Source organism: Sceloporus occidentalis, unplaced genomic scaffold (assembly GCF_023333645.1).
Source record: "Sceloporus occidentalis isolate IW3139 unplaced genomic scaffold, rSceOcc1.0.p SCAF_83, whole genome shotgun sequence".
Taxonomy (NCBI): domain Eukaryota; kingdom Metazoa; phylum Chordata; class Lepidosauria; order Squamata; family Phrynosomatidae; genus Sceloporus; species Sceloporus occidentalis.
Genome location: NW_028317063.1, coordinates 3,426,167 through 3,447,299, shown reverse-complemented (window position 1 = coordinate 3,447,299; position 21,133 = coordinate 3,426,167). Strand labels below are relative to the sequence as shown.

Sequence of the window (21,133 nt, the reverse complement as noted above, 5' to 3'; positions counted from 1 at the left end):
CATCTGCTGTAACGCGCAATAGAGAACGTGGAAAAGGGGCAGCTGCTGCTTACGTGTTCGGATTATTTCCTACAGATACCGGGAATTAGTAACGTTGGTGATGGAAAAGTCACCATCTCCAAAGAATTACAAACAAAACACAGCACCCTACGATGTCACAGAACGGAAACGCGTCTTGCCCTCCTCGCTTGGTGAATGCTGCGTGCGTGTGATTGTTTTTCTAGGGTCAAGAGCCATTATTTCCTGTAAATTAGTGAATAAAGCTGGAGTTTCTGCAGAATCAATGTGCAAAAAAGTTGGATCTCATTACAAAGTTCATTTTAGAAACTACTTACCCACAAGGTCATCTTCTCTTCTCCACCGTGGGCTGTTACAAACACCGGCGGTGCCCATCCGCAGTATATGCAAACAGCATGCAGCACACAGATCAGGTATATAGTGAGGTTCTGCCATCTTTAAAAGCCAAAGTTCTTTCTCATGTTACCCAAATAGAGAAATTCTGCATTGTCTAGATATACATCGCGCATTGCGAAGGGATGTAATGGTTCTCTGCATGTTATTACCCTCATGTGTTTTTTTTTTGTTTATATACAGTATTTGTGGCTTTTGTGCTGCCAATATCACAATAACATTGCCCTTATTATATGCACTGCTAGTAAATTACAAAGTTCATTACTACGCATGGAAGCAACGTGTCCGTTTTAAACATATAAAATATACAGGGGTATTACTGTAAGCAGAACAGAAATTGGGTGATGATTCGGCAGACACCAAGTCTGTATTAAAAATTCTTTACATTTTGAAAAGCTATAGTCTTAGGTATAAAGAAAAAACACTTGGTTTCCTTTCCTCTTCTGTAGATTCAAACAGGCAATCGATTTATTCTCCATTTGCAGTTTCTGTAGAGGTGTTAAGTAAAACCAAGGCAAATAGATTCACTGCATGCATCTCACGACGTTTGTTCCGTGATTGCGGCCCACTTCCTCCAAGGAGTGCTTCCCGTCACGGCCTCGCTCGCACGAGACCCCCGCTGTACTGTGTATGGGATGTCATTCTGTTTGGCCAAATGGAGGCAATTGACAGACACGTTCTCCTTTCTTTAAAAAGCTGCCCTTTAGTATTTTGTGAGCACTACCACATAGCTTTTTTCCCTGTTTCAAACAGATCCGTTTGAAGTTCTTCGCTAGGGTGGTTAAAGGCGAGGGATAGCGTCACACCTATTACAAGAACTCCAAATATCAGTGATCTATTGCCCCTAAACAGATTTATATTTTATCCATCTAGATGAGGTACACCGCTAAGCTAAAATCATCTATAAACTACTGCACAAAACATAAAACGAACCAGAGACACTTTAATAGCTTTATTTTACACGTAATTCTAAAAACCATCTGCAGCAAATGACATTAATAAGCTTAACGCAGACCGACTTAAATTATATGTACAATGTGGAATAGCGAGTAAATAAAGCAGTAATTCGCTCGCTGTCACAAATATTTACATAATGTACAGACTCGAGTCATTTGCATGCATCACAGGAAGAACATTCATAAAAAGCTGAGCAGTTAACTTCTGAAGGTAGGTTACCCGACAGCGATGAAGAACAAGCAACATATATGCGAGCGTCAATCAAACGTAAGGCTCCATTTACATCGCATTTCAAACACTAGGAGAGTCTGGGTGCGATTTTGGTTTTCTAAATACACAACTTAAAGTAGCCTCAAGAAAAACATCACATTTCCACGCAAAGTTAAATTAAGCATGAAAAGGAACAGCTGATTGCAAATGAGAGACTACATGCGGACAGATATCTTACCCGTCTGTCTCTTCGGCTCAAAAGCCAGGTTTTGTATACGGTGAAAGAGGAAAAGCTTAGTTTCTTCCACTTTGGGAGAAATTCTAAAAAAAAAACCCAAAAAAAACCCCCAAAACAGGGCAGACAGTGGCTTCTGAGGTCCAAGAGACAACACTTTGTTACACATCTACCGATATCCAAAACAGTTGCCAATAACAAACAACCCTGACAATTACCTTGTGAAAGATATTGTATCCATAGACAGCTCTAAAGATAAGCTCAAAACTTTGCATTTAAAAAAAATACCTTTAATTGCAGGTATAAATCCCCCTGCTGAATACTACATTTATGTTACAACACCTACCCTTCTTTAAATCTTTAATATTCTGTATAAATCCATTTTTTAATAAACCACCGTTAGCAGCATTGAAACCCGACATTAGAAGCCACGGTGTAATAAGCAGTGACCACACATGATAATCTTAAAAACACTTGGCCGATCTTGAACTTCCGTAAAAAGGAGTAAAAAGAGTCCCGCATGCAGGAGAACGTTTAACGTGTTTATGACCCAGTCTCGGCCGGCACAGAGCTGCCATGAGGAGGAGATGTCCACCGGGACTGCAGATGTTTGAGGATGCAGCTGGACATTTGTCCAAGTTTCTCCTGTGCTTCAAAGAGTTGGCTGCCGGAGTATTTGCCGAAGTCCTCTGAAGCCATTTGCAGGGAAAGCGCACTGATCTGAGATAAGACGTCCGAAGTTGGCGGAGGGCCCAAGCCAGTGGCCGATGGTTCGATCAAATCTACAAAAGAAAGTTGACATTTGCTTAACTTTTGTTTTTTGTTTTTTTAAACCCATTGAGAAACTTCAAGAAATAAAAACCTGTTGCAAGTTTCTCTTCATCTGCTGAAGACGACTTCTCATCAATACCACCGAGTAGCTTTTCAGTCTCCCCAAGAACAGCAAATTCATCAAATCCTTTGGCCTTGGTCTAGGGTTTGAAAAGAGAAAAATATATATATATATCTTTAAATAAATATGTTAGAAGCTAATGAGGAAATGGAGAACGCACTCAGAATCCTCACGTTATCAGGTAGCACCCTTCACAATCGCTTGTTACCTGCTGCTCATGGTAGATCCGGAGAGCTTTCTTCACCGTGGAAATTTTGGGGGAGCGGACAGGCAGTGTCTTTATTTCTGAAGGCGTCAGTGTACTGAGATCACCAATTGTTTTAATGTTCTTTGCACGTATTAATTGTCCTAGTCCTCTTGCCCTAGAAGACATGTAAATTATGAGAACACAATTTTATGAGGGTTGCCCGTTTTCAGGCTACAAAGCCCCCCACAGCATTTCAGAGTAAAGCTTTAGATTTCCCAAGAACAACATTTGTAGGGCAGGTAACGGGAAATCCCGCTGGTCAATCATATTCTGAAGACAGGGCTTTAAACGGCGAGTCAGTAGGTACTTGCCACATATTAGAAGTAATCTGAGGCAGGATGACATCGACAGGCGTGGTACAGTTCATTAGAGCGGGGTAAACACTTTCTTTTGGAGATGGCATGGATTCTTTGGTCATTTCTGAAATCTATGAATCAACTAACATGTTACCAATAATCCAAAATTGCAGCATAAAGACAGAAACAATAAAACGCTGGACTATAATATTTGGTTTAACCTGGTAACCTATATTTATTTATAACCCCTCCCGGGTATTACGGCTATATTTTATGTGCATAAAAGTAAAAAATATATATTATCCAACTGAGTCCTGATTATGCTTTTAAGACGTTTGAAACAAACATTGTGCCATTCTGCACCAAGTGTCTAATATAAATCCATCGGCTTTAAGATTTTGGTCATTTCACACACATGCAATATATTTGTGAGCTCCAAGAGGCTTCCTGCCAATAGGTTCAGGCCGAGAAAGAACATCAAAATATTCTTTACTTACCAAATTTTTCTTTGAGCTTTTAAGACCAAGTATACGTGATGATGGGGATGTGAATCCTTTGGTTGGAGTTGTATTTAGCTAAGGCACACAAAAAAAAAAAAAAAAAAAAAAAAAAAAAAAAGCACAACGTTAACCATTGCTAAATGTTAAACATGAATGTATTTTTGCAGTGAGGCAACCTTCTGCTTAACTGAGCCATATCAGGCAAACGAGTTTAGAAACCAGATGAGACCCCACACCAGATACACTTACCTCGCTTATCAGGCCAAGAGGCACAAAATACAAACAAACCACACACACACACACACACTTACTTCAGGACCAACATAACGATAGCCTCATTGATCTAGATCACGTGTAACTGTCTAGAAGCTTTTGGAGTATCATGTGCTCCACAATGACTAAAGAGCCACCAACTCAACAGTTTATATGTCAAACATATGCATACGTTGTGCAAACTGTCAATCACAACACGGAGGGGAATTCAGCTGTTTAATAAAGCTTAGTTTAAGCTCTAAAAAGGTATTGCCACAAAACTCATCAGTGCTAGTAGAAATATAAAATGCTTTACCCAACAGAACCGTATACCTTACCTTTGGCTGCACTGCCGTTAACATTTTAAGACTTCTAGAAGATGGTGATCCGCTTGAAGAATGACTCCTTACAACAGGGCTTCTCCTATCAATGTCATCTGCCAATCCTTCCTGATATATGGGATCAGCAAAAGAGACTCGGCGGATCTTGAATCAAGAAATAAGACATGGTCAGAATATAGGAAAAGAAAAACCAAACCATAAGTGAACGTAGGTCTCTTATACCAATCGGTGCCATAGAGTACCTTGTTTATTGGTGATGGAGAGTCCATTTCTTGCTGTCTCTTTAGGCCTTTCTTTAAAATACTTGTGGACGGAGAAGCTGAAGGAGACCAGCTGCAGCAGCCACCAGGACTGTCATTCGCTATGGTTAAAGAAACCAGTCCTTTTATCTTTGGAGGTGAATCCGTATCGGACCTAACTTGGGGTAGGCCTTCGATAGTAATATTTTCTGGGATGTTGGCAGCACCTGTTTCCGTAGCCGCAACAGCCACACTTTGGCCCGTTTCTTTATCAGGGACAGGCAAGTGGCCGGTCTCCACAGAACATAGAGACGACTCTGGTTTTAAAGAGCTGTTTTCATCGAGTACACTCTGCTCTGTCTCCATATCTTCTTGGTCTGTTCCAGACACAGCCGTTTCTACATCAAACGTTTTGTAGCAAATCATATCTTCTACTGCATCTGAAACAGAGGGCTCTTTGTCGTCTGAATGTCGAACAACATTTTCCAAAATTGTATTCTCTGTTGTCGCTTCTTCTGAAATATCACAACCGTTTATTTTGGTAACTTTGGCATCATCCAACCCCAAGTCAGAATTTCTTGTCTCAGTAACTTTAGGCGCCTCTAACACTTCCTCAGAAATTTTTGTCTCATCGCTAGCTTTGACCAGCCCTGGCCCAGAAACTTTGGGCTCCTCTGGCACCTCCTCAGAAAGCGTCGTTTTCGTAACGTTAGGCTCCTCTGGCTCCTCCTCAGAAAGCTTTGTCTCAGTAACTTTGGGCTCCTCTGGCACTTCCTCAGATAGCGTCGTGTCAGTAACTTTAGGCTCCTCTGGCTCCTCCTCAGAAAGCTTTGTCTCAGTAGCTTTAGGCTCCTCCAACACCTCCTCCGACGTCGTCACCATAGCTTTAGGCTCCTCTGGTACCTCCATAGCAGTTTCTGTCCCAACTTTAGGCTCCTCTGGTACCTCCATAGAAGTTTCTGTCCCAACTTCAGGCTCCTCTGCTAGCTTCTCAGATGTTTTTGCCACTGTAACATCAGGATCCTCTGCTAGCTCCTCAGAAGCTTCAATGGTTTTTGCCTGAACAAACACCTGGGTAACTCCCAACTCGCTGCTGCTATCATTAGTTGGGACAGCCGTGTTTTCCTGTTCCGATTCGGTGTCTGATTTCACCTCACTAACACCAGGCTTGAAAAAGCATTGATCCTCCTTGGTCATAACCAGAGGGGTGCTAACAGCACTCGGCCCAGAGAAGACAGAATCATCGAACTGAGACTCTGTGGTGGACACTTCATGCCCGGCTACTCTGGGCAACATTTTCTTTTTACCGTTCGTGTTTTCTCCCTCTGACTTCTCCTGCTGAGCTGACGCTTCAGAGCAGCAATCGCAACTCTTTGACCGTCTCACTCTTTTGCTTCTCTTATGGGGGCAATAAAAAGACTCCTGTTTACTTTCTGAATTCTGAAAGACATCGGAAACGGCTGTCGAATAATCGCCAATAGTAGGCTCAGTCATCAGACTCTGCATCGTCTTTGTGTCATACGTGGAATTTTTCGTAATGTCGTAAGTTTTGTTTACCTCTCTGTTACTCAGCAGCGGCTCCGGCTCCACGCTAACGTCAGCAGTAATGGTTTTTGTACGCGAGATAGTATTGTCTGTGAGGATTGAGTAGGTTTTATTATCCATTTCAACATTTCGAGTATTCTCAACATCTACTTCCATTTCAACCACAGACTTGGTGTTTTCTAGAGAAGGCTGGGATTCTGTCTTATTCCCACTTTCCGGCACAATCTCTTGAGTACTTTCAGACGGATCATTTTCGGAATGTTCAAAGCTTTTAGACTTGCTCCTCTGAGATCGCTTTCTTTTGGGAGTTTCTTCTCTGGTCTCTGAGCCATCAGACTCTGAAATTTCAGCCCCCGTTAAGAGCGCTTGCACAGATCGTCTAGTCTTGTACCTGGGTCTACTTCTAGTCGGCTCTAGACTAGAATTTGCGAGATCCTCTTCCTGGTTCACGTTGGCAATCTTTACCTCATTTTTAGCATCTTCCACCACAGATTTTTCTGCAATACCATGTGCAGTTGACTTTTCCCGTTGCTGCCGCGAGTCTCTGGATTGTGGCATTTTCTTTGTAGCCACGTTTTCCTCATCCTTTGCCAGCTCTTGCTTAAGGCTCACGCTCTCGTTTCTCACCCCTTCCAGTATTTCAGACTGCCTTCTTGACGAACGCCTCAAAGACATGTGATTTGTGGTTGCTTGCAGAGCACGAGAGATTCCATTTTGAGAGTTAAGAGATACGGGTGGAGTGTTTTCTTTGGCCTCAACATTTTTGGACACATCGTTGCCCGATTTTGTATTCTCTGTTATTTCCGCAGGCTTGGGCTGGAGTTCCTGAGTCTGCGAATTTGGTATGCAGTCTGTGTCTTCAAACTCTTCATTTTTACACCCAACAGTTGTGAGCGACCCATGCGCGCTTTCAGAATTAAGCACCTCAGATACATTGTGTTTGTTTTCCGTCTCATCTGCCATTTGGGATGATTTTGCTTTTCTTCCTCTTTTCGTACCTTTCGACAAGTCCGTGCTTAAAGTTTTTGCATCACCACTTGACTTTTCTTCGTTTTTAAGAGTACTTTTTGCATCCGTAGCTTCTTGGCTATCCGGAACCAAAACAACTTCTGTTCCCTTTGGAAATGTTGTATGTGCCAGGGGACTAAAAGACTGATTAGGTGAATTCTCAAACTTCTCCAAGGTGATAAAGGACTGTCTGCGACTCGTAGGCTGGGGTGGTGTCCCCAACACCATATCTGAAGAGGTAGAGCTGTTGCTGATATTTGACGTGTTCTGAGCTTCCTTTGCAGATGAATCCATACAGTTGGAAGGCGGCTCATTGATGTCCAGCACCTCCACATCTACAGAGGGTTTCTTCTCTTCATTTAACTCCCTTGGCAAGGATTCAGAAAGAGTCTCCTAAACAAAAAGGAAGCAAAAATCGTTTTTCAGATCCTTTAAATTTTTCTTACTTGAAGCCACATCTAAAATGTCATTGTCTACAATAGTCTTACCTTTGAATTGGCCGCAGTTTCATTTGTTTCTTCAGTTAATTGAGGTTTTTCCCTATCGGAATTCAGAAGAAATAATTAAGAATTAAGCTACAACTGCAAGTTTAAACAAAAAAACAAACAAAAAAAAAAACAATCAACGAATATACTGGTAGACTCACAATGAGCTTTCCTGGTTCTGGGAATATTGACTGAATAATGTAGCGTCCTGAGATGCATCCAAGTTATTGTACATTGTTGGTATATCAACCCTGGCAGGGGAGAAAGACATTTAAACTGCATATTTACTTAAGATTATATTGGGAAACAGTGAACAAGAGCCATCCTGGATATTAAAGCCCTTGTGAAACATTCAGGTCAGCAGGTAAGACATGATTTAGGAAAATTAATGGCATATGAATTTGGTTAATACAAGCCCTTGCGTGGGACAACCAACCTTTTTGTTCGTAGCACTTCCTTCTGATGTTCTGTTAAGATCCTCTCTTTAGTTTCAGGCGGAATAAAAACAAAGTCAACAGACTGTTCTTCTTCCAGAAGTTTTTGTTTAGCCTTGGGTGATGAGAAATCTAGCTTAGCCTGCGTGAGAAAGCAAAGACTTATTACATACATAATAAATTGTTCAAAAATTACCAAATTTAAAGAGTCAAAAATGTAAAGGCGCGTTCCAGTAGACCCTTTAGTTAAGAACACATATCAAAGTGTATTTTGTACAGGCTCTAAAGCATTCAACTATATGCACTCCTTAATCGAGAACAATTCAATCTGGTTTTCCTCCACACTTCCCACATATAATAGATAAATGCATCTAGAAGTCAGCAGGACTATTTAAATCAATTAATGGGGATTCGTGTCACCCAACTCACAAACCTATAAATACCGCCTTAAAATCACAAAGATAAAGATATCTATGATGTTACATCCAAAACACCCTCAAACCATGACTTACTTTAGCCAGAGGAGTACGCGGCGGGGTGCCCTTAATCTCTTCTGCCTTGGTCATTAAAGAATTGCGCTTTCCTGCAGATTTAATCTCAATTCCACTAATCTTTGTTTCCAGTTGGGAATTGTCCGTCTGGCAAAATGTAAACATATAAAAGAGGTTTGTGAATTCAACAATAAAGGGCTTACTTACATTTAAAATGCATTTCAAGGGCACTTGGCAGCACTTGGCTTTGCTCTTGGACTCCATGAATGCAGAAGTATTTAATTGCTTACAAGTTGTCTAGAAAAACTTCTACAGTTACTGACCCAGCGCTGCTGTGACTATTTTCTGCATAAGACAAACGGTCTGAGACCTTAAACATTTATAACATGGAATATCTAGACATATGTGTAAGTAAACGTTGGTAAAGGCTGGTATAGCTTGTGGCAGCTGGATTTATATAGGTAACTTACGCTGTCAGAGTACGGGGCGCTAAAGTCTTCTGAAGTGTTCGAATAGGTGAAACCAGGCAACAGGAGGGGTGTTTGTGACTTCACTTGGTTTAATATGGGTCTGCAAAACATGAAATAAGCTGCAAGTTAATATAAATAAAAATAAAAAAAAAAGTGTTGTGTCAATTGCAGAGAGATCAGTGTAAAGGGAGACTAAAAATACATGCAACTGTATAGTGTGGCAACTAAAAATCCCAACGTAGACATGTTAAAAACAGAATCTTTGAATATGTAGAATCCAGGTAAAAAAAATAAAATATTAACACACAAATACTGTATGTGGGGGGGGTATTGCACAGAGGTATAATTCAGAACAGGGCTCTGCCTTAAACTGGATAAATCAGACTTAAGTTTCCATGATAGAAAAAAAAAAAAAAAATAATAGCATTTTCATGAAACATACTTTAGTTCTTCTGGATACTTAAGCACTGTAGTTTTTGCAAATGATCCATTCCAGAATTGGGCCACTTGGTTCCGAATCTGCTTGTTTTTATGTAGGAATATGGCACAAAGGAGGGGAGAAAGTGCTTCCAGGAGCTCGCTGTCAAAGGTACCATTGTAGCGAGAGCCAAGACAGAAAATTATCTCTCCAAGCAGCTTATCAAACTGGGAAAAGAAATATATAAAGAATTATAGAAATTTTACACACCAGGCAGAAATCAGATAATCGGGTAAAACGAAGAACCAAGTGCCTACCTTGCTGCTTAGACTATTATACACTTTAGGAGACTCCGACCTGAAACAGATAAACAAAAAAAAAGAAGAGTCATATACCATCTCCATAGGTTTGCTCATGTTTTGCAGGGCCTAATAACTCCCCTACATACACTTAACTCCATTTTTTGGGGGGGGGGGGGGGGGGAGGAATGCGTTTACTTACCTTCTATCAAAGAAGAGAGAGACTGGCTTGGTGAGCACCACAAACAGCGTTCTGATGAGGGAAGGTAACATGATGTGGCTGATGCACGTTGAGAGGACTCCGATGATGGAGCTTCCCACTGATACTAGAGGTGAAGTGCTGGCTTCCAGCGCTGACGAATCCGAACTCAGATTGTGGAAACATTCTATTACTTTAACCAATAACTTCAACAAGGAACTCAGGTTTCCTAAAGGCTCTTTCTTCCTCTTGGACCAATCAGTTGGAGTGTGTGGTGCTGAAATCAGAACGAGATAATTGTAAGGAAAACATTTTTGGGGAAGACCCTTTTCTATTCCAACATGACTGCGCCCAGCGCACAAAGCAGGGTCCATAAAGACATGGTTGGGTGATTTTGGTGCAGAAGAACTTGACCGGCGCACAGAGCCCCGACCTCAACCTGGAACGGAGATTGCGAGCGGGGAGTCTCATCCAACATCAGTGCCGGACCTCACAAACGCTCTACCGGAGGAATGGGAAAAAATTCCCACAGAAACTCTCCAAAATCTTGTGGAAAGCCTTCCCAGAAAGTGGAAGCCGTTATAGCGGCAAAGGGAGGACCAACTACATATTAATGTCTATGCATTTAGAATGTGCTGAGTGTTGATGCAATGGTCATGTGCCCCAGAAGTTTTGTTCATATAGTGTACCTGTACGTTTTCTGTCGAAGGAGTTATTACACAGAAACCCACAATTACCTCAAACAGAAAGCAAATAAAAGGTTTACAGATAAGAAAGACACATTTTACACAATGCAGTAAATATTGGAAAGTAGTGAATCTTACATTTTGTCTTTGGTTGAAACTTTGTAGTGTATGGGGAAAAGTTGACACATTCTACAATTATTGTGATAGCCTGAACAATTCTTTCCAACGATGCTAAACCCTAAGAAACAGACAAAAATGTTTTGTTACAAAAAGTACAGGCTGTATTTGATCTAAATTACATAGCATGCTAAATTTATGATAAAGGTCATTTAATGAGTGGGATAAGGGCTCTACTTTTAAAGGAGATTAGATGCACAGGATCAGTGGTCCTTTAGGATGTAGGAGTAAAAACAAATACGTTGGGTAATAAAGTAAATAAGTAAAGTCTCACCAAGGGGTCTTCCCCAAGCACAGAGAGGATTCTAGAGCAAAGTTCTTCACAGCACACATTCTCTTCAGTTGTTGTAACCAACGCAGCACAGCGGGCAAAGGATTTGTATAATTCTGACCAGGTCCGCATCAGAGTCTTCATGGTGGCCTACAATGGTACACAAGCTATAGTCACAACTATACCTGCAAGCACATTTACTTTTGTTTTAATACAAAAAAATTATATATAATTTATTTTATTACCTGAGGAAAGGCTTGGATCGGGAAGATGTGACTAATGGGAAGCATTAAAGCACTATGCATAGCACTGAAGTTATGTTCAAGAGCATCACCTTGGTTTACTTCATTGGTCTATTCAAAAGAGGAAAAATAAAGACAGCAAAATTTGTTAAGCTGTATTGAAAACAAGATGATTTTAGTGTAAAACAAAAAAACAAAACAAAAAAAAGCCAGGACAATTCAGATGCTGGCTTCTGCTTACAGGGGAGAGTCCAGGCTGTCCATGGCAGAGAGATGTACCTGCAACACAGTCAGGGCGTACCTGTACATCCTAATGGGCTTCTTGCCACAAGTTATAAGGATGTACAGTTATCTTCTAATGGCACCAAAAGGGTTAAGAGCTTCTTCAGTAAACAGTTATCTACCCACAATAACTAGCCGTTCTTTATGATGATATAGCTACTTACTTGATTGATGCGTTCAATGAGAGGATTTATCAATATACTCCACAAACGCCACAGGTGTTCTTTGCTCTCAAGGCACTTGGCACTCTGGTTTAACTCACCAAGGACAGAGTCACTAAACGCCAAAGGAGAGGTAGGACCCGAGAGGACGTAGCCAACCAGAGTTTCAAAGTTTATGAAGAATCTAACAATGAAGAGAAACAAATTGTCAAAATCCAAAAAGACAAGAATTGCTATTTTAGCTGCTTTTCCGTATGAGAGTATCCAGACCGGTGGAGAACGCATCAGTAAAACCCTGGAAACAAGTATTACTGGATGAAACCCACCTCTCTCCAGTCACGCCGAGCTCCAAAAGCTTTTCGCGAAAGTGCAGCTGAATTAAAAAGAGAGCTGGCGTTCCCTGGAAGTAAAATAGGCGGGATAAGTACAAAAAATACTTCACAGCTACGTACGGAGACAAACAGAAGCATGAATTATTGGACAGGCATTTCGGGCTACAGTTTAAGCACAAAAGCCAAACATCGAAGCGCAGCAGGTTACTGACAACGGTCTAAGACATTTTTTCTTACATTAAGAAGATCCATATTTGCCACCTGATATGCTGCAGATCCAAGTATTTTCTGCGGAAGTCCCTTAACAGTGCATTCCAGAAGGCTCTAAAGAGAGAAATTAAAGGGTTAGCAGAAGAAATTAACTTATTGAAAAGAGAATTCCGAAGTAACTTAAACACTTACCAGTAACTTTTCCACCTGCAGCCCATCAGACATAACAATGTTTTTCAGCGACTGAAGCAGATGGGTCAATACATCCGAGCTTTGGCGCTCTTTTTTGTTACCTAATTTTGAAGAGCAATAAAGTAACCTTATTTATAGAGGGTATGCAGCGCTGGACCTGTAAACCGCCCGAAAAGGTAATTACTCCAAGTTTATATTTTACTACTCCACAAATAAGCCATTTTCTTACCCGTCTCCATGGTCGATTTCGCAAATTCAATCATATCCTTCCAAATGGCACCAAGTACTACCCCTGAAATGGTTCAAAAGAGCGACACTTTACAGTTGAACTACACAGCCAGTTTACAGGCCCACACTCAAAATGGTCCAAAGGACGACGATTAACAAAAAAAAACAAACAAAAAAAAAGGCATATCTAGATCGGAAATGCGCAAGCACGGCCGTCTATACCTAATCGTTTGGTTTGTCTTAGTCTCTCAGTTCTAGCTGTTAGACCATTGAACATATGCATTGTGTTAATTGTTGGTGCTATATAAAGGATAACATCTAGATGTGAATTTTTTTTTTACATTGTGTGGCACAAATGAAAATGCACCGATCACAAGTCACCAATATGATCAATAAGCACATATATAAAAAAAAAAAAAAAAATGCTCTCCTACATGGATGTTGCATGTATGAATCCCTTAACAGATTCGCCAGGTGTGCGGTATGGCTGTCACTCCACATCTTAGCTCAAAAAGGGACAACGATGCAACGAACTGCCACCCCTTTCCCATCCGCAAACAACAAGAATCAACTTCCAAAGGAGGGAAAGGGACCGATCTGCTTAAATAAGCTGATAAACATTGCAAGCAGGAGAAAAAAAAAAAAAAATTAAGAAATAAAGGTCTTACCGGAGGCATCTTTCCCTATGATAATAAAGCCATCTTGCACACAGTTCAGTAGCGTGGCAGCGTGTTTACAGAAGAATGAAGAGCTACCAATAAGAGGGTGCTGGAGAGGCTCTGCAAGGAAGGAGCACACCGAATTATTAACCGGAGACAAACACTTCAATGCGTCTGTCAGCGAGGTGACTGATAAATGACAAAGCGAGCAATTTTCACTGAAATAGAGGAAGACGCACCTAAACTAAGCACCAGCTTGTGCTGGTTGGCAAATTGTGTCACTTCTGGGCCCAACAGAAAATGAAGTATCATTTCAACCCCCAGAAGATGAATAGACGGAAAAGCAACTGAAACCAGCACGCTAGAGTTCATGCTGTTTTTTGGGGTTGTTGGACTTCCAAAAGGGAGGGGACCTACGGAAAAAAACAATCACAGGTCAGAGTACATACTTCAATTAGGCTTATGTGTAAAGTATATTATGTACAAGGTATAGCCTGTACACATAAAATGTATATTAGATACCTTTTTGCAACGGTGTAGATGCATTAAGACTTTGATTTGCTCCGCGTAGCGGAGTACCTTGAGCTGAAGAGGACTCCGCACACAGAGTACTTTGAAGCAACGGTAAACACACCTTGAAGAAAGATTAAATAGAAACGATGACATGAAGTCATTCAATACAATCTTAAATTTTGTTTAACTATACAGGTAATCAAACATGAACACTCTGCTGCATTCCTCCGTTTTATTAAACCGAGGACATTACTTTTTGTTTGTTTCAGGGATCATTGATGTAAACGGTTTCACTGAACCTTCTCATACAAAATGCAGCTTAGTTAGAGAAGCTTCCAGCACCAGGCAGCACAGCTGAGTATCAGTGGCGTGGATATGCACCAACCTACTCAGCATTCAGGACCGCGTAAGCCAACACGGTGCATGTTTGCTAAAATAAAAAAGCCAAACTGAATACTCATTAATTGTTAAAATGCTTTTATTCCATCTAAATACTTGGAGAATGTATGTGTTGCTTACCAACACCAAGAAGTCAGATGACATACACACATACATATATATATATATACACATACATACATACACACACATACATGCATTTTGTATACAATACATCTATTTTTATTTTTTTTTAATTAGGTAGCCATACAATGATTTTGGGGACAAACTTTTGTTAGTCAATATGTTGGCAGACATAATATGCAATGGGTACATCCACATTGAGAACCCACCTGCTCAAAGTGCGTGGGGAGCTGCGAACCAAGCTTTACCAAGAGATACCACCAGACTTCTATTTTCGTCAGAGCCAAGGCCTCCGTCCTCACATGGATAGAGCTTAACGGCTGCATGAGTAGTTTCAGTCTCTTGGTGCTGCATAGTATATCTAAATCAGCAAAAAAACCAAAAAAAAATAAAAACAAAGAAGAAGGTTTAAAGATTGCATTTGAGAATGTTCGTTTGTAGCTTTCAAACACATTTCAGAAAAGCAGTCCATGACGTTGAGCCTAGTCTATGAATAAGCATTACAGGCCTGCATGTAGCAGCCCGGTGGAAATGTATTTACCTGGATTTAACGCAAAGTTATCAATAAGGCTTTTCCAGGCAATGAACGCAATTTTCTTCACAGCAGGTGACCCACTTCTAAAGCCCAACTCTTCCAGCTGCAGCAAAGAATTGATAAAGGTTCCACTGCGATGCAGAGTCTGGTAACAGATACATTTATTAAGTAGCAGAAGGAAATATAAAAAAAAAACAAACAAACAAAAAAAAAAAAAAACTCATGTTTACACGCATAATAAAAAAAAAAAAATACAAAAGCATATATATTAGGCTTTCTAACCTTTCCAAGTAGTCGGACGAACAAAGGCCAAAGTTTCAAGACGTAAGTCTCATTTTTACTGGAGAAGAGTTTCTGAAGTTCAGCAACAATTTTCTGTAGAGTAAAATAAGTCAGAAGAGAGATTTTTAAATGTGAGCTTTGCTACAACCTACCATTTAAAAACACAGTCTAATGTACTTGGAGAACTTTTATACAGCCTTCCAAAACAAGAAATTAAAGCACCGACACAGAAGAGGCTGTCCTGCTTCTCCATGACCCGATATTTCTTGCCACCGATTGGCTGTTTAAAGCAGCCAACCAGCGACAAGAAAGCGCTCACACTGAAATTAAACGGTAGCACTTTCAAACGCAAACCACAATCTCATCACTGGAACGTGGAAAGGGGCAAATGACAATGCAAGGGTTCTGCAGAATACCATCAACACCAACATTTTAAGGGGCCACATAGCTTTTAAATGCATTTGATGGTGGGAGAACCCCTTTTAAACCAGACTATGTTACGTACAAAATATCACTAAAGGACAAACCTACAGATAGTAACTTTGCACATTCGAGCATCCATCATGCACACAAGTGAAATAGGTCGGTCCAGTTATAAAACGCAATGCACTTACAGAAGACATGAGCTGTTCCGTTACGACGGACACCTCCTGCTGTTTCTTCAGCAACAAAGGCAGACCGATCTCCAGTGCAGTCGCCCCTCTTAAACGAACTTTAGGCACAGAATGAACTACCAACGGGATTACGAGTTTAGCCCATCTGACAGCCTCATCACCCATTTGTGTAGGGGCCTGTTCCAAAAGCCTGCAACACATCAAAACTGGCTTCAGCAAAACAAAACCATGGATGAGGGACAACCATTTCATCTGTACGCCTAGAAAGATAATGCCTCACTGCATGAGAGAAGGTCTAGATCCGGAATTAGTACCTATTAATATTTCCGTAAAGCAGTTGATGGGGTATTATATATTCAGCTTCATCGCAAGGGGTAATGAATAAACAGTAAAAACTGTGAATGATTTCCTGAAATGCGGAGAGTATACTAGCTGTCAAACTAAAATAACATTATTCAAGAGCATTAAAAGTGTGTTTAACCGTGTTAAAACTCGAAAGAGAAAAGTTGCCTTTTTTTTTTTTTTTAATATAAAATATATGTAGTGATCGTAATAATAATGTGCACCAAGTGTACAGATTCTTACCGGATAACAACATTTAGTGCTTCATACTCTATGACAAGTGATTGAACTTCTTTATTAAGAACACTTTCTAATGTAGAAAGTATAGTGGGTACCTATTGAAAACAAAACAAAAAAAAAAAAAGTAGTTACGAGTCTTCAAAATAAAACTGCCTGCTGGGATATCAAACACACAAATACAATGATAAAACAGTCCGAAACGGTTCGGCCAATAACTGGCACCAATAATTCATTCTCTTACTACTTTCAAAACAAAATTACCGTTAATGCTTTGCAACATTAAACAATCACAGTAATTTACGTTGTCAAGGATTGGGAATCAGACAATAAAATTTGCATGTTTACAATAGAGTAATATGAGTGGTAAAAGGGGTTGCTATTAGAGTATATGTATTTACAATATATTAATTTTACTTTGGCTATTTATACATATATTAATTCTTACCGCTTTCCCAACCTCCTCATGAGGGAAGCTCTGTTTTGAAATCACCCAAAGTGCTCGTGTGCATGTATTTTTATCGGTCCCGTTAACAGCAATACTATTTAATGTTAAAAGCAGTTCCTCAACCTCGGGAGCTAAAATAAGAAATACAAGTTATTGTCCATAAAGTCAAGGGAACATTACACAAAGTAAACAAGTATGGGTATTAGCTAATAAATCCCAAATAAATTCACATTGGAACAAAAACGTTGTCGGTATAAGGCATAGTACGCTTAACCCGACAAGTAAATCTGAAGGGATATGCAACATGAAGACAGCCTCGAAACACCAACTGTGTTATAGTAGCCAATGGGTTTTTAATGCAACAAGGCAAGCTTTTTTTGTTAATATATATATTAAGTAAGTACTTTTGTACTAGGGAATTATGACCGTTCTTAGAATCTTTCATCCTTTTATAAGTATTTTGTGCATTACAGTTTAAAATAGGGGCATATTTAATGAAGTTTGAGGCCCCCTGAAACATATACCCATTTGCAATAATTACCTGATAAGCCAGAGACAATTTTGTTGTTAAAAACACAAAATCCCAATGCCTGTAGTGCTGCGTTACTAAGATCAGAATTCTGGCTGGAGATGTGCGCCTGAGAAATAAATATGGTTATTAGCACACAGGAGTGGAAGCACCCTAACACTGCTTACCATCAAGCTACAAAGAAAAAGCCAGACGTGCTCAGATATACTTCATGTCTTTACCGGAGGAGAGACCACAAACACAAACCTGTGCACAAGCCAGAGAAATAACCAACGGTTAGCATTCTATACCTTAAAGACTTTGCAAAGACGCGGGAACTGTCCTCCAACCAGAACAGTGAAATCCTTGCCATCTTCTCCACTTAGACGACTAGAAAACAAAAAGCCCGGAGATCGTCGTCAGAGCCGTCTATCCGCTAAGCCACGGACTTCTTTACGCTTTAGGCAGGGCTACTCACTTAGCGATGGAGAGATAAGCATCCGTCTGCTCCGCGTGCGAGGATGACGAGTCCTCCAGGGTTTCCAGCAGGGGTAATAGGTGTGAATCCTCAGAACAAACTGCAGTCATTTTTTCCAGCATTCTACATCAGAGCAGAGTAAGAGAACATTAAGACTTAATTGTGTTCAAATAATCCATAAACGGTATTATTAAAAGGCAGTAATCCCTATTCTCACAATTATTAATCGGCAGAAGATCTAGAACAAAATCTATTCTATTGATTGCCAAGGCTGGAGCAAGAAAGGCTCAAATTAAATGATATGAACTTTAATGCTGTTGATAGGTCTTTCTAAATTTACATGTTGAGAAATATATATATATATATATATACACAAACACACACACACACACACACACTTACCGCCAGGCAGCTGCAGCCCTGACTCACGTGCAAAAAAACTACTTCCACTGATTTGGAGCGCTGTCCTCTTTCATCCAATCAGTGGCAATAATAGTCTGACCACAGAGGAGGGCAGTGGCAAGGCTGCAGCTTCCACCTTAAGTGCTTTGTTTGTTTGTTTTTTACTTTGAACAGCGCATATTAAAATGCTCACTTCAGTAAGCATGATTCCTTAGCGGGGCTGTCAGTGATAGTAAACTGTCCCTTTAAAGACCTATATATAATTTCTATGGATCTGTCTGAAAGACTGGTGTTTAAAGTTCCAAACGGTGGCAGATTTCACAGATGCCCAGAAGAGTCCGCCCCGTCACCAGACGTGGATGTGTCAGAACTGACGGCTTTAACTGCCAACCTAAGGGCATCTGACAGGGTTACACAGCCCTAAAAGCAAACCCATTAGCCATTAAACACGCATTGCGACAGCGGCCCTGTCTGTTTACATCTCTTTTACAATAAGACAGGAGTAGGCCTTTAAACAGGGGCCCTAGAGAGAGCCAATACTTGAGTGACAGACAGTGCAGGGGCCCGCTCTCCTGAGTCACACGCCGTACAGGGCCCACTCTCCTGAGTCACACGCCGTGCCGGGCACCAAGATCGATTGAGCCATGCTGCATTTGGTGAGGCTACAGTTTTTATTGATTTCATTATAGTGCTCTATGTATGTATGTATGTATGTATATATATATCCAACATGCATTAAACTGACTCGACAAAAATAATAACCAGCACCCTTAATAGATCAATGATCGACCATACAGGGCTGGGAAATGGATGTGCCGTTGTCACCTATAACCCCTACAATGCTCAGCCGCTGATGCCTTACAAGCATTAGGAACCGGTAGGCCAAGCACCACACGATCACGTATGAAAAAAAGGAAAAGAAAACCTACACACAACATTGGTGGCCACATAACCATAGCTGCTTCAGAACGCCTTAGAAGTAAAAGGCTGTCACTTCTTCTATAGGCAAGTAAACCTGGAAGAGAGTGACAGCTCACCCTGCAAAGACGTTCTGCAGCAGCTGAGGTATTTAAGCATTAGCCACGACTCATGTAGAGAGGGCACGTAAACATCATACTGTGGCAGTACGTGTATGATTTGCGTACCCCCAGCCCCTGATCACCATCCCCCTCCATAAAATCCTCACCGTTTCCACTCATCAAGGGGAATCAGGCTACGGGAAGGGCTTGGCACGCTTCCCCCGAGTCCCTGATTATTCCACAGAAGCACTGCTTGCCTGACTTGGGCTGGCGCCTCCTGATTTACCCGCGCTCTGCTGACACCTCCCCCTCCATCTCCCGCTTCTAAAATGGCGCCAGATTGGGCAAACCGCACAGGGCTGCTAATCGAGCGCGAAGCTGTTCGATGGCAGGCAGAAAGTGCGCAGGATGCCGAACGCCGATGGAACGGAAATGTAATCGAATGCCGATTCAATCAATAAAAATAGATTTCTGAACTCAAGATGATTATGTTGTATTAGAATTCCTATAAAAGAACACAAACATACATATACGCTCATATGTATATGTATATATATATGCTGTATCATATATATATATATACATATATAATCTGCTGTATCGAAAGAGTAGAAGTATTCATTTATTTATTATTTATTTTTGCTACATTTAATATGTGACCTGTGAACGTTAGGCTTTTGAGTAATTTCACTTGCATATTGCTTTATGATACAAAATAGAAACAGATTTTTCAGTCTTTTCTTGTGTTTCCTTTATTTTTTGTAACAGTCTCCTAGAACCGGAACCACAAGGGTATTTAGTTGTCAATTGTATCTCAGTTATCCATGACAAGGTATTATAAGATATAGCGTGCTGCCCATGGCTCCAGGATCTTGAGAACAGCAATTATAATAATGCAGACCCACTGTATCCATTTTTCAAAATATCCCCAGGCTACTATAAAGTAATTCTGTTACTCTATATACTGTGGTAGCTGCATACATCCCAAGTGTGCCGTTTTAATGGGATAGTCCCGATTTTTGAACACTGCCACCCTTCTGCAGGTGCTGGGTATCATGGACGAGCTGAGAAGATGCTGTGATCTCCTCAGACCAGCCCAAGGAGCTGTAAAATCACTGGAGGTCCCTTTCAGTTCTCAAATGGCGTCCTCGCAACGCTTAGAAGCTAAGTGGCACAAGGTGGCTCTTTGGATAAAGTAGGTGGGCAGTTACAGCTTCATCACTGACCCTTTCTGCCCCCGACCCCGCTGCCCAACAAGAGTGTCGCGCTGAAATATTGGGGGGTATGTATTTGTATGTGGTATTTTAAGTAAAACACTCTCAAATGGTTCAATTAGTGGCTTAAAGCCTTGAAATTCCAGTAAAAATTACCTTCTCTCCTTCTCGGCCCTCCCAGCTGGGCACCCTACCATCAATCTTCATTAGTCACGCAAAACTACTGAGTGATTTAAGAATATGTAGTAAATTATGAATATCTACCAATTTTAATGTTATTAGAGTTTTCACTCTCCCCGATTGTCGCCGCTCTACGGAATCTGTTGGCGCTCTAAAAAAAAAATGTAAGATGACAGAAATTGACATAGTAACATGGTAATTTATGTTACTTTGTTACTGAAAAATACTCATATTACATAATGTTTAGATTTTTGTAATATTTTCCCGTACAGGTGGGGCATTTCGAAGTGGCTTTGCCCCAGGGCCGGCCCGACAATGGAGGCCCAAGCCCTTTTTTTTTTTTTTTTTTTTTAAAGCCGAGAAGAGAGAGAGAGAGAGGGCGCCGAGTGGTTTTATCTTACCAAGTTGTCAGTACCCGCTCAGCGCCCCTCTCTCTCTCCTCTGCGAGCCCTCTAGCTCGGTCTCGGTGC

General features: G+C 40.8%; 1 protein-coding gene across 1 annotated transcript; it reads right to left on the bottom strand.

Moving 5' to 3' along the window:
- Window positions 1-2,356: 2,356 nt before the first annotated feature.
- LOC149285193 (telomere-associated protein RIF1-like) lies at window positions 2,357-17,958 on the bottom strand. The gene is made up of 35 exons (XM_089495735.1): window positions 17,849-17,958; window positions 17,682-17,760; window positions 17,404-17,500; window positions 16,863-16,993; window positions 16,421-16,512; window positions 15,836-16,025; window positions 15,222-15,314; window positions 14,946-15,084; window positions 14,614-14,765; window positions 13,892-14,003; window positions 13,609-13,782; window positions 13,379-13,489; window positions 12,712-12,774; window positions 12,483-12,583; window positions 12,318-12,404; window positions 12,075-12,148; window positions 11,752-11,932; window positions 11,309-11,416; window positions 11,067-11,213; window positions 10,754-10,853; window positions 9,933-10,206; window positions 9,749-9,788; window positions 9,456-9,658; window positions 9,014-9,113; window positions 8,565-8,690; window positions 8,055-8,194; window positions 7,780-7,869; window positions 7,622-7,673; window positions 4,584-7,526; window positions 4,339-4,485; window positions 3,746-3,823; window positions 3,264-3,379; window positions 2,914-3,067; window positions 2,676-2,784; window positions 2,357-2,595 (listed from the first exon to the last, which is right to left on the bottom strand). The coding sequence occupies exons 1-35, from the start codon at window positions 17,956-17,958 to the stop codon at window positions 2,357-2,359; spliced, it is 7,152 nt and encodes a 2,383-aa protein (XP_089351861.1).
- Window positions 17,959-21,133: the final 3,175 nt, after the last annotated feature.